This window comes from Tiliqua scincoides, chromosome 1 (assembly GCF_035046505.1).
Source record: "Tiliqua scincoides isolate rTilSci1 chromosome 1, rTilSci1.hap2, whole genome shotgun sequence".
Lineage (NCBI taxonomy): Eukaryota > Metazoa > Chordata > Lepidosauria > Squamata > Scincidae > Tiliqua > Tiliqua scincoides.
This window is the reverse complement of record NC_089821.1, coordinates 107,854,717-107,868,029: the sequence shown is the minus strand read 5'-3', so window position 1 is coordinate 107,868,029 and position 13,313 is coordinate 107,854,717. Positions and strand designations below refer to the sequence as shown.

At 39.4% G+C, this 13,313-nt stretch overlaps 1 protein-coding gene across 1 annotated transcript in view; it reads left to right on the top strand.

The window, feature by feature from the left end:
• Positions 1–13,313, top strand: part of ATF2 (activating transcription factor 2) — a 50,815-nt gene that overhangs the window by 21,937 nt on the left and 15,565 nt on the right. The window contains exons 5-9 of the mRNA XM_066612269.1: positions 1,631–1,749; positions 2,496–2,624; positions 4,802–4,980; positions 5,555–5,669; positions 6,620–6,706. Of these exons, the coding sequence (XP_066468366.1) occupies positions 1,631–1,749; positions 2,496–2,624; positions 4,802–4,980; positions 5,555–5,669; positions 6,620–6,706 (629 nt within the window). The remainder of the gene's footprint in view (positions 1–1,630; positions 1,750–2,495; positions 2,625–4,801; positions 4,981–5,554; positions 5,670–6,619; positions 6,707–13,313) is intronic.

Here is a 13,313-nt window from a genome sequence, read left to right as displayed (position 1 = left end):
CATGCTCATAAATGTTTCCTCCCTTGTCATTGAATTTCAGCACTTAAGTAGTGACTTTTTTATCACTCCTGTACAGCTGTTGTTTGTGAATTGGAATAATGTTTATTGTGCATTGAGTTCAGCTATGAAATAGAAATTGAAGTTCACCCTTACTAGACTGTTTTAGCAATGATTGCAAACCTTGGGAATAAGCTTATTTGAATGAATGAGGAATTTGCTCATTTATTCAAATGAATGAAGAATTGCAACCAATAGACAATATGAAAGAGCTAAAAAATAATTTTCTCAGAAGCCATGCTCTGGATGGTCTTTGGTCACTTCCTCCTCCCACCACAGCTCCTATGCCATGTTCTACACCAGGGGTGCCCAAACCCTGGCCCTGGGGCCACTCGCGACCCTCGAGGCCTCTCAATGTGGCCCTCAGGGAGCCCCTAGTCTCCAATGAGCCTCTGGCCCTCTGGAGATTTGTTGGAGCCCACACTGGCCCGACACAACTGCTCTCAGTGTGAGGGCAACTGTTGACGTCTCACATGAGCTGTGGATGAGAGTTCCCTCCACTGCTTGTTGTTTCACATCTGTGCTGCAGTAGTGGCAGCAAAGGAAAGGCCAGCCTTGCTTTGTGCAAGGCCTTTTATAGGCCTTGAGCTACTGCAACCTTCATTCATTCATATAAGTTCCATCTTTAATATATTCATTTATGTAAACTTATGTAAATTTATTCAAATTTTAAATGTAAATTAATTCTTTTTTTCCCTGGCCCCCGACACAGTGTCAGAGAGATGATGCGGCCCTCCTGCCAAAAACTTTGGACACCCCTGTTCTACACCATTCTTGAAGGTTCCCCTGAAAAACCAACCGCTCTTGAGGGTTGCCTCAAGGGGTTTTTCAGGAAGTTGCCGGAGTGAAGAATATGACTTGTGTGAGAGTCATTGCAACGGCATGCTGCACCTGCTAATTCCAACTGTTTCATCCCTAAACTATAGAGCTGCATAGAACCTCAAATATTTGCAGGATTTCCCCATGTATTTAGGTGAAGTCATAAATTATCAAAGAAGCAAACACTTTGTTACAGTTCTGTTCTGTTTGATGACATCATAAACTGGAGATTCCAGTGCAGTGTAGTGCTGTGCTGCTTCCTCTATAGCCAACAGGTGAAAAGATTAAAAAGATACCTTAATAAACTTTCCATAGACTTCCCCTTTTACTCAAATCCCACTTTACCTTACCAAATAAGTGACAAGTTATCTTTAATCCAGTTTTGCTCGATCCCTCAAGTGTACACATTTGGTCCCTATTGCATATATGCAAAGTTGGGCAGAAGTGGCTTAACTCTGCAAATCAGATATTGAGGTTTGTGTCTTCTGTCCTCTTAAGGCACTTCTAATCAACGATTCAGGTTTAATAGAAACGACTTTGCTAAAAGGTGGCAGTCTGAACTGATTTTTAATTTTAAAAGCCAATAACAGAAAAACTGTTTGATTTTTGCTAGTGGTGTACTCTTGTTGGGATCAGTTGCATATTTTAAATTTGCAGCTGATTAGTAATACCGGCATACTGATTTTTGCAAATATATGTAAATACACATCTACTTGAGTAGTGATAAAATCATTTAATCTCTTTTTCACTTTAGATCAAACTCCAACACCAACTCGATTCTTGAAAAATTGTGAAGAAGTGGGTTTATTCAATGAACTAGCAAGTCCTTTTGAAAATGAATTCAAAAAAGCTTCTGAAGATGATATTAAAAAGGTATGTTAACAAATGGGGTTCAAAACTATCTTTGTGAACTGACTTTGCAATTAGAAATCTTGCAGTAGCAGAAAGAGGTGTGAGTCAGTTTACCTTCACATTCTAGAAAAATATCATGGAAAACACCTTTCAAGGAAAACTGTCTGATGATAAATAGGTCCAAGATGTAGTCTGCACATGTTGCAACCACCTTGCTGAAGCTAAGAAAGCCTGCACTAGGTCAGTACGTGGATGGGAGTCTGCCTAAAGAATCCCATGTAAGCTGTCTTGAGTTCCATCATGGAAGAAAAGTGAGGCATAATTGGATATATTTATAATAAGAATGTATCAATCCAAATAATTTGCTGACTATAAATTAAGTGCGCTGAAACGTTGGGGTGCAAGAAATAATTAAAATGAAGGTTAAAATGTTAATTGTCATTTAATTTTGCTTTACTTGAAAAAGGTGGCAAAAGTAATAGAAGAACTCTGAGTGGCAGCTTTTTAAATATGTGCAGGCATTATTTTTTTTTTCCTAGGGATGAATGTGTGTTACAAATGGTATGTTTTTAATGAGACAATACATGACTCCTGCAAAACATAGTTTCCTTTCATTAGACATCTCATTACTTCCAGGAGTTTTTGAAAAGCGGAGATGATAATACTAGACACTGACTTCATTATCAATCATTTACTATTTTAAAAGACCTGCTTGTTAATATGCTGGCTTTTTGGTTGTTCACTTATCTTCCTGTTCCTTCTTTTAGATGCCTCTAGATTTATCACCTCTTGCAACACCAATTATAAGAAATAAGATTGAAGAACCATCGGTTGTTGAGACAACTCACCAGGATAGCCCTTTACCTCATCCAGAGTCCACCACCAGTGATGAAAAGGTCAGTATCTCTTCAGAAATACGAACAAATTCAGAAATTCTGAAGAAATCTCTTCAGAAAGACGAACAGGCCTTGCTGAGGGAGAGTCAGCATGGCTTCTGTAAGGGTAAGTCTTGCCTCACGAACCTTATAGAATTCTTTGAAAAGGTCAACAGGCATTTGGATGCGGGAGAACCCGTGGACATTATATATCTGGACTTTCAGAAGGCGTTTGACACGGTCCCTCACCAAAGGCTACTGAAAAAACTCCACAGTCAGGGAATTAGAGGACAGATCCTCTCGTGGATTGAGAACTGGTTGGAGGCCAGGAAGCAGAGAGTGGGTGTCAATGGGCAATTTTCACAATGGAGAGAGGTGAAAAGCGGTGTGCCCCAAGGATCTGTCCTGGGACCGGTGCTTTTCAACCTCTTCATAAATGACCTGGAGACAGGGGTGAGCAGTGAAGTGGCTAAGTTTGCAGACGACACCAAACGTTTCCGAGTGGTGAAGACCAGAAGTGATTGTGAGGAGCTCCAGAAGGATCTCTCCAGACTGGCAGAATGGGCAGCAAAATGGCAGATGCGCTTCAATGTCAGTAAGTGTAAAGTCATGCACATTGGGGCAAAAAATAAAAACTTTAGATATAGGCTGATGGGTTCTGAGCTGTCTGTGACAGATCAGGAGAGAGATCTTGGGGTGGTGGTGGACATGTCGATGAAAGTGTCGACCCAATGTGCGGCGGCAGTGAAGAAGGCCAATTCTATGCTTGGGATCATTAGGAAGGGTATTGAGAACAAAATGGCTAGTATTATAATGCCGTTGTACAAATCGATGGTAAGGCCACACCTGGAGTATTGTGTCCAGTTCTGGTCGCCGCATCTCAAAAAAGACATAGTGGAAATGGAAAAGGTGCAAAAGAGAGCAACTAAGATGATTACGGGGCTGGGGCACCTTCCTTATGAGGAAAGGCTACGGCGTTTGGGCCTCTTCAGCCTAGAAAAGAGACGCTTGAGGGGGGACATGATTGAGACATACAAAATTATGCAGGGGATGGACAGAGTAGATAGGGAGATGCTCTTTACACTCTCACATAATACCAGAACCAGGGGACATCCACTAAAATTGAGTGTTGGGCGGGTTAGGACAGACAAAAGAAAATATTTCTTTACTCAGCGCGTGGTCGGTCTGTGGAACTCCTTGCCACAGGATGTGGTGCTGGCGTCTAGCCTAGACGCCTTTAAAAGGGGATTGGACGAGTTTCTGGAGGAAAAATCCATTATGGGGTACAAGCCATGATGAGTATGCGCAACCTCCTGATTTTAGGAATGGGTTAAGTCAGAATGCCAGATGTAGGGGAGGGCACCAGGATGAGGTCTCTTGTTATCTGGTGTGCTCCCTGGGGCATTTGGTGGGCCGCTGTGAGATACAGGAAGCTGGACTAGATGGGCCTATGGCCTGATCCAGTGGGGCTGTTCTTATGTTCTTATAAATACAGTTCAAAGGTTTGTATCTGAGCTTTGTAAATAACAAGTTACTAGACTACCCATAAAAGATTGGGCCTAAAGCAACTTTTCTGTGAGCAACACGTAGTATGTTTGGGCCTTATTAGTTGAGAACAGTGCTACTCAAACTGTGGGTCATGGCCTGAGGAAGGTGGGTCAGAAGTTGGACTCACCTGCCCACCCTTGCCTCCATTTGGCTCCAAATTGGCACCAAACATACGCAGCCGGAGGCCATTTCTGAGGTGCAGACCACCTCTGGAGGTCACTCCCATGTCGCGCTGGGCCCAGGACGGACTGCTTCCGTGGGCCTTGGAAAGCTTCTGGAAGTGACTTCTGGGTCACTTCCAGTTTTGGGAAGCAACTTCTGGTTGTGTTGGGAGGTTTTTCAGAGGCCCATGGAGGTATTTTTTTATTTTTGGAGGCCCATGGAGGCAGCAACGGAGGCTGCAGTGAATTGCTGCTCAGGTAAGTTTGAGAACCGCTTTAGAAAAAAGAAAACCAACAGGGAACACAATCGAGGTTTATAACGTTGTGCATGATGGCATGATCTTGAAGGAAATTGCACAAGAGTCCACTTTTTAGAAGTTATTGATAAAATTAAAGAACTATAAATATTTTTTCAATATAAAGTTGGATTCTAAAAGGGCTTATAGAGGACAAAATTACAATTGCAGACCTTCATATTTTTCCCAATAGGAAGTGTCACTTCAACAGACTGCACAGCCTACATCAACAATTGTTCGTCCAGCTTCTCTACAGGTTCCTAATGTACTGCTTGCAAGTTCAGACTCGAGTGTCATTATCCAGCAAGCCATACCTTCACCAACTTCCAGCACCGTCATAACACAGGCACCATCCTCCAATAGGCCAATAGTGTGAGTTTTTTAAAATATCTGCTAAAATATTGTCACAGGTTCTTTTTGTTTCAGTGTGGTCCTAGTTTTAATATACTTCCCTGTAGTCATATTTCCTGTTGCTTAAAAATGAAACACAATTGGTATTTGGACTAATCTATTTAAAGATTAAAAAGAGCTGATGAAATAATTTTTCTAACAAAGCAGTTCCAAACTTTGAAACTGGAACTGAGCGTCTTATTTCTGCCTTCTCTCTGCCTGTCTAAGTATTGAAAAACATTTTCAAAGTTTTGGAATCCCAGCGGGTTGCTTGGTGTTGAGCAAGGTCCCAATTTCTGATGCATGGGTGGTATCCCGAGTAATGCTTCTGTGAACAGAAGTGCACTCTGTGAATGGAAGTGCCTTCTAAGTGTGGAAGGAATGTTTTGTTCCCCCGAAGGGTAATGCCACACCTTGTCTTTAAAATAGGTATATTGATAACTTTTATGTTTTGCACATATTCACTGCAGGAATTTAGAAAATACAAAGTATTTTACAATGTATTCCATAAAAATACTGGAGCACTGTTCTTTCTTTCCTTTTCTTCTCTTCTTAGACCAGTACCAGGTCCTTTTCCTCTGCTGTTGCATCTTCCTAATGGACAGACCATGCCTGTTGCTATTCCTGCTTCAATCACAAATTCTAATGTGCATGTTCCAACTGCAGTTCCAGTAAGTTTGTATGTGTGGTGTATTTACAGCCTACCTACTTCTGGATTTTTCAGATGTCCCCACCTCTGCAAACCTCCTAATGCTGGATGGGAGCAGCTCCATTTGATCCAGATGAGCATGCATGGGTGAAGCCAGTCTGAGACTTCCCAGAAGAATAGAACAGGAGCATATGATCATAGCATAATGACAGTGACCCAAAGCTAGATTCCAGCCTAGATCCTGTGGATAGAAAAGCTGAAGGGTGGAGGAAGGAGGCGAAATCAACAGTGGGATTAGAGAAGGGAAAGTGTTCTAAGACCCAGTCACGTGGGAAGGTGATAGTCAGAAGTTGACTTTCCCCCGTATGAAACTTCTGTTCTTTACTGGCTCATTGGAATTTAGGTTCTACCAGAAAAGTTACTATAATAAAATCAAATTAAAAACAGTAATAAAATCACTATAAAAATCTAAGCCAAAAATATTGCAGCAAATAAGAGCCAAATAAAAATTACAAAGAATGAAAGAGTACAAGAGCCACCAATAAAAATATAGCAGAACAAAGAAGCATTAAGGGAGACCCAGAGCTCAGCCATTAAGATTGAGTGAATGAGGGCACAATCCTAACCAGGTCTACTCAGAAATAAGTCCTATTGTTCAGTAGGGCTTACTCTCAGGAAATTGTGGTTAGGATTGCAGCCTTAGTGTCTTAATGTGAGGTTCCTGAATGATGTTAGAATTGGTTGCTGGCAAATACGTCTGGACAGGTAGTCCATGGAGTCCTCTTCCCACTTGCCCACCCAATCTTGGGGGCGCTCAAAGAAACAAGTTTTCACTACTCTGTGGGACAACTTGTAGGCACAACTGAATTGAACATTCTCCAGGCCTTTCACTGGAAAAGGAGACACAATCCTAACTGCTTATGAAGTAAAATGAACTTTTATATTTTTGTTAATTCTGATTCTCTTGGACAGCTTGTTAGACCGGTCACCATGGTGCCTAGTATCCCAGGAATTCCAGGGCCCTCTTCCCCACAGCCTGTGCAATCGGAGGCAAAATTGGTAAGTGAGCATTACACAATTCCTCAATAAGATGAATGTGCACATAATTTTGTAGGTTATTCGGAAGTAAATCCATAATAAAGTGTACCATCCAGATCTTTGGCACAGTGGTATCACATCAGCAGAATCTCCTTCTGTGAACATGTTCTGCTTGTGCAAGGTCCTTGTATGCACAGAACTTTTCACAAATGGCTCTTTGCGAATGGGGCACCACTGCACTGAGGCTCTAGCTGCTAGTGGTAGACCTTAAATATTTTCTTTACAGTTGTTCTGGTGCCAGATAGATTTTTTGTATGTTGGAAAGGACAGCTGCATTTTTGGTCCGGAAAAACTTAAGAGTACTCTGTGTGTATTTTGTGCAGTCCTTCTACATTCTAATAAGTGTGGCATATAGAACATATTACTAAACTGAAGAATAATAATGCTTAGCATTTATACATTTTACAATGTCCAAAGCACTTCTTGTACATTATCACAGGAACAGTGCCACTACCAGCTTAGCATTAGTGCTACGGTTTTCAAACTCTATGGGAGTTTGGAAACCGCAGTAAGTCCTTGCAGGTGAGGGGAGGGAGGCAGCGGGGGGAAGGCAGCGACACAATCCCCAGGATCGCATCACTTGGGGCTGCAGGGACTGGGATGCATTCACCAGTCCCTGCAGCAGCCTCCTGGGATTGTGGGGAGCCCTGCGCGAGTGTCTGCAGGGCTCTCCAGGCTTCTACAAGTGAAAATGGAGCTATTGCGCTCCACTTTCACTTCTGGAAGACTGAGGAGCCCTGCAAACGCTCGCACAGGGCTCCCCGCACCCTGGGAAGGCTGCTGAAGAGACTGGTGAGTGCATCCCAATCCTTGCAGTCCCCTAAGCGACGGAATCCTGGGGTTCGCATTGCTGTCTTCGCCCCTGCCCTTTAAAGGGGCAGAGACCAGGGCTGTCAGGCTGGGGTATCATGACACCCCAGTTTGAATACCTCTGCATTAGTGGAATTCTTTTAATGTGGACCATCATCTTAGTTGTACATTTCTCTTTGTCTTGACTCTGCATGATTATATTAGATCTGCAATACCATACAGGTGACTAATATTTCTCTTTTTTAAGGCAATAGAAATCTGATAGCTTAGATTTTTTTCAGCAGTTGAATCTTTATTGCTTGTTGATAGTATTAAATGAAATGACAAAATATACTTGTTGGGTTGTAGATTGGGGTACCTGTAGGAGCTGATTTTCAGGAGCCACAGGTTGCTGAAGGAAGAAGTGGGGATCAGTGGAAATTCATCCGTACTCCCAAGCATGAACAGAAATTCTTCCACATCTGAAGGTGTTCAGTGTAGATTGCATTTTTTAAAAATTATCTGGAAGTCTGTTATGTTCTGAAAGCAGTACTCTAGCAGTAGAATAGGAGCATACATGGAAAACAGCAATTTAAAATTGCCTAATTTTGTAGTATCAAAAATGGGTGTTAGAATATACCTCTCTAATTATACCATTACAGGATCATAATTTTTATTGCTTGAATCAATCATTTGTTTCCTACAGTGTATAAATTAGTGCTTTCACTGTGTTCTTCGCTTAATTGCGTTTGTTTATTCTATCATTGTAAAAATGTGATAGGGAAGTGTGTGCAGTTCAGAAATTACAAATGACTTCACAAGCATAGCCTATCCACCAAATAATGTGCATGTAACCATAAGTTAATTTAACTGTTTCTAAGTTTAATTTGTAAAAAAAAAACAACCTGAGATGTTGGTAATATAATGGTTACTTTAAGAGAAGCCCCTCACACATTTGCCTTGTTTTCAGTGGTGACAAAGGAAAAGTAGAAGTTCTGCTACTGCACATTTTGTGACCAAAAGTACAATGAAATTATAGCAGTATAAATGTTTATCACCATTGGCATGTGATGGATGGAACTGAGGGTACCTCTGTTTTAGTTCCTTTCACTAAGTCTCAGGTATTTAGCAAAGAATGATATGAATGATATGAATTATTTCAGACACTGACTCCAGCATAGCTGGAGCATTCAAATTTTATATGAAGCAGGGCTCCTGTGCTTTATAATGCATGGCTAAAAAATGTTGACAGATGTCAATTCTTGCTATTGTAGTGCTAAAATTGCATTGCCTCGTCAATGTTTTTGCAGGAATGGCAACTGGAGCACTGTCCTGCCTTGGACTTCATATAAAAATGTCTTTCATGCCTAGTGGTCAAACCAAAGGCCAAGACTGATTTTTTTTATTGTTGAAAGGTGTGTGGGAGAAAGGGGAATTTTAGAAACATTGAACATGTCCAGTGTTTTGAAGGTTATGCATCAGAATAAAGTTTTTTAAAGAAACTGTGTAGCAATAAGTGTTAATGAAGTTTTTGTGTGTGCCGAATGGTAAATGCTCTTTATTATACAATGAGAAACAAGAACATCTTGAGAAGGCACAGAAGATAAAATAGCTTAATTTAATTTTTAACAATCTGTTTAGTTGATAAAATTTGGCAAATATTTGCATTTTAACTGTGTCTTTCAGTGAAAAGGTGAATAATTTTTCAAAGGTTAACATCAGAACCCTACTTCTGAGACATGAAGTTAGGATTGGAGAAAATGTAAACTGCAGGCTGGGCATAAACTGAGCAAATGTATCTGACTGGGTGTGCCCTCAAGAAAAAACAGACGTGCATGAGCACTGTTCTGACTCGCCCCCCCATCCCATAGATTCAATCAAAACGTTGCACTTTTGCTTTCTAAAAATAAAATTTCTTAAGAACATAAGAATTTCAAATTTAGGGATAAGCATTGATTCTGAAATTTTAGTGCTGTCAGTTTCCACATTATTTATTATTTTAACGTTTCAGCTCAGATCATGTAATGAGGAAATGTTTCTCTTTACTAACAGGAATTGTTTGAGAAATTATAGGAAGGATTCCAACTTGCAGCAAGATCAATTATAATCATTGTTACTTCACTTGATCTCAGATTCAGTTGCATTAAAAAATCTAACAATGCAATCTTATGCATGTCTACTCAAGAGTAAGTCTTATTGAGATCTAAAGGACTAATACCCAAGTAAGTGTGTATAGCAGTGGTTCTCAAACTTTTCTGTACCAGGACCCACTTTTTGGAATGACAGTCTGTCAGGACCCACTAGAAGTGATGTCATGGCCAGAAGTGACATCATCAAGCAAGAAAATTTTTAATGCCCCCCTATACAACAAAATCAAACCAATTAAGTAAATTAAAAGTATACAATAAATATAAGTTTAAAAATTTATTTAAAATAAAAAGAACCCTCCTAACCCTTCCAAGCTGTTACTGATCTGTTTTTTAAAAATTCCCAAACATCCCAGGCAGCAATCGTATCCACACTTACCTGGGCATAAGCCCCATTGACTATCATTGTTAAAAGCGTATATATAGTAGCCTGTTAGATCTGTTACATTTCCCCATACACATTACCATGTGTATCATCAAGTCTGATATGGTAAAAATAAAATACACATTGAAATGAATGGGGTCCCACCTGAAATTGGCTTGTAACCCACGTAGTGGGTCCCGACCCACAGTCTGAGAAACACTGGTATATAGGATTGCAGTCCAAGTTTTTAATTTACTGATTGATCCACTGTTTCCAGTTCTAACTTTGCATTTGACAGAAATAGAAATACTGTATTTACAAAAGTGGACAATTACTATCTCAGGACTAAGATTTGCTAAAGGAAACCTATTGCTTTAAAGCGATATAAAATACATTTTTGGTTATTTCAAGTTTATTTAAATCACCTTTAGAAATTTAGGTAGGTGATTTGTCTTGTATACAAATTTGTGTTAATCCAAAAAAATCCTCCTGTCCATTACATATGCTTTAATTGCAAGCAGCTCCTGTAGTGTTAGTTCCAGTTTGAAATCTGCTTCTGTCTAATGGTATTTCAGAGTGTTACCAGCTTATAATTATGTGACGTACATGACAGACCATGCTGAAAATTATTAGGTTGTACTATATTCATCTGCCATGTCTGTATTTGACATGCACTATGTGTCTGAGTTCAACATATGTGAATGTTTGCATAATTACCACTGTGTGGGGTTTTATTTAAGTGAGCATGTGTACCTTGAGAATATCAGTGGGGCTGTGGATAGGAAAGAAGCATAATACAGGACTGAAATGAATTTGGAAACTTGAGTTCTAGTCATTTAATATTTGTTAAGAGCAAGTTTGCAGAAGCAAATTTTAATTGGTACTGTTAACACTGCTGTTATAGGAAGTATGCTCTATTGAAGTGCTTCTATGTAGAAATACATAGGATCTATTTATTTAACGATTTCTATGCCAGATTACGAGTGCTTAATGGGGAATTAGCGCAGATGACAATTTAGGAAAATCATTCTTATTTAAATTTAAATTTACACAGCAATATTAAGTTTAATAGTGGTATTATCTTCCAGTTATAACTTAGACCTTTTACTTAATGCTTTCATCAAGCTTGAGGGCAGGGCTAGCCAGAAAGTTTATACTTTAGACATTTATCATATAGTTAATTTCATTAGAATTGTATTGAATAGAAACCTGAAGCACAAATTAATTGGGTTATCTTGCAAGTCTTCAGTGTAGTCCCTCAGATATTTGTGCTGCTTCCGTGATTGCTTGCTGAAAGAAAAAGTTAAGGGGTATGGTCTTTCATCTTAGAATATATTTTTTAATATTTCTGTTGCAGGAATAATCTAGAACTCAACATGAAAGCTAGCTTCACAAGTTAGCTAACTCATGCAGAAATGTCTGTATATTCTATACATTGAACACTGAAATTGCCTAGTTATCAAAAAGGTTTTTAAATTATTGGCATGTAATCTTAGGATTCCCGAATCCATAGTAGGATATGAATGAAAAGTTATACTGTGACAATGAATTCATTTTTAAACTGCATATTTTTTTCTTTGGAAAAGTAACTGAAATGTCAAATTTGCAGCATGTGGAGAAGTAACAACCTATTCCAAGACAAATCAAAATAAGAACCTCTGAATTATGATTGGCTTGTCCTGAGATAGCAAGAGAATCTTTCAATAGTACATTCTGGAATTCTCCATATACAGTTTTTTGTAACAAACGGAGAAATACCTGAAGCATAGTGTGTAGCCTGTAGGATTTCAGCAGGGGACTACTACTGAGAGTTGACAGAGGGCAGCTTGGCAAATGTTCAGAAACTCACATTAACTTTGTTGAGCCCGGCATGGGACCTTGTGTTCAGCAGAATTCTCTTGACCTGCCTTTCTACATGCCGAGCTAATCAGCAAACACCTAATGAGCCTGCTCTGAAGAAACAGACCCTCTCCCAACCTACTTCATTTTCATACATTCTCTGGGGGGAGGGGAGAGACAAGACTTCATGAGGACTGATGATGCTGCAAAGACCACAATAATGATAATTAACTTGCTGAATTTAGAAGATTATGCTGTTAATTAGTTGCAAAATAAAGATAAGTAATAGAGCAGCAGATGGTAGTATAACACCCAAGAGAAGAAGGGTTATTACTCTGATGAGGTTTTGTGGCAGATATGAAATATGGATCTGACTTTTTCATAAATTGTTTCTAGAATATATTCTCTTGTTTCTCTGATCTCATGATGGAGTGATCTATTCCTACCAATTCTGGCAGATGTTACAGGGATTTACTTCAAGGGTATACACTTTTGAAAACACTTTTTCTGTTGAACACCATGTTTAAGCAATATTGCAAATAAACATTTAATTTGTATTATTGTACTTTATAGTAAAAAATCTGCTATAGTAAAGAGAGCCTATTATTCTCTATACATTTTATCGTATCACTAAATATTTTTACAAAATAAAATAATCGTGTATTGGACTTGGATATCTAGCAGTTTTAGAATGTTAATGGCTCCCATCCAGTAGTCTTATAATAAACTTCCTGTGTGTTCTTGAAATGTGGTAATCTGAAGAGGGGGAAAAAGCCAAATGTTTTTAGTTTTTTTCATGTATTGAATGGTAGTTGGAAGCCTATCTAGTCCAATGCCCTGCTTGAAGTAGGAAAATCCTCTCTTGAGCATCCTTTGCTTGAAATTCTCCAGTTGAGGGTTAACCCACCACTTCCCTTGGTACGAGGTTCCATTGTCAAACTGCCCCTATTATTAAAAATGTCTTCCTGATAGCCAACCAGAATCTCTCATTCTGCAACTTAAGCCCATAAGATCCAGCTCTGCTCTCTGGAGCAGCAGAGAACATATCTTTGCCCTCTTCCATGGAATAGCCTTCAGGTATTTGAAGAGCACTGTCATTTCTCCCTGGGACCATCACTTCTCCAGGTGAAACATTATGAGTTCCCTCAGCCTTTCCTCATAAGATTTGTTTTCCAGACCCCTGACCATCCTTGAAGAAAATTGGTACAAGATAAAGCTTTGAGTGCTCCACTCAAAATTTCCCTCTGGGTTGATGAGGAGACAAGGGATGAGATTTATCTTACAAGATTTATTTTTGACAAATCCATGTTGGCTTCTAGTAATCCCTGCATTGCTATCCAGATGTACCATATACAGATAGTTTTATAATTTGTTCTAATATCTTTCTTGGTATTGAAGTCAGATTGATGGCCTGTAATTTCTCTTCTCA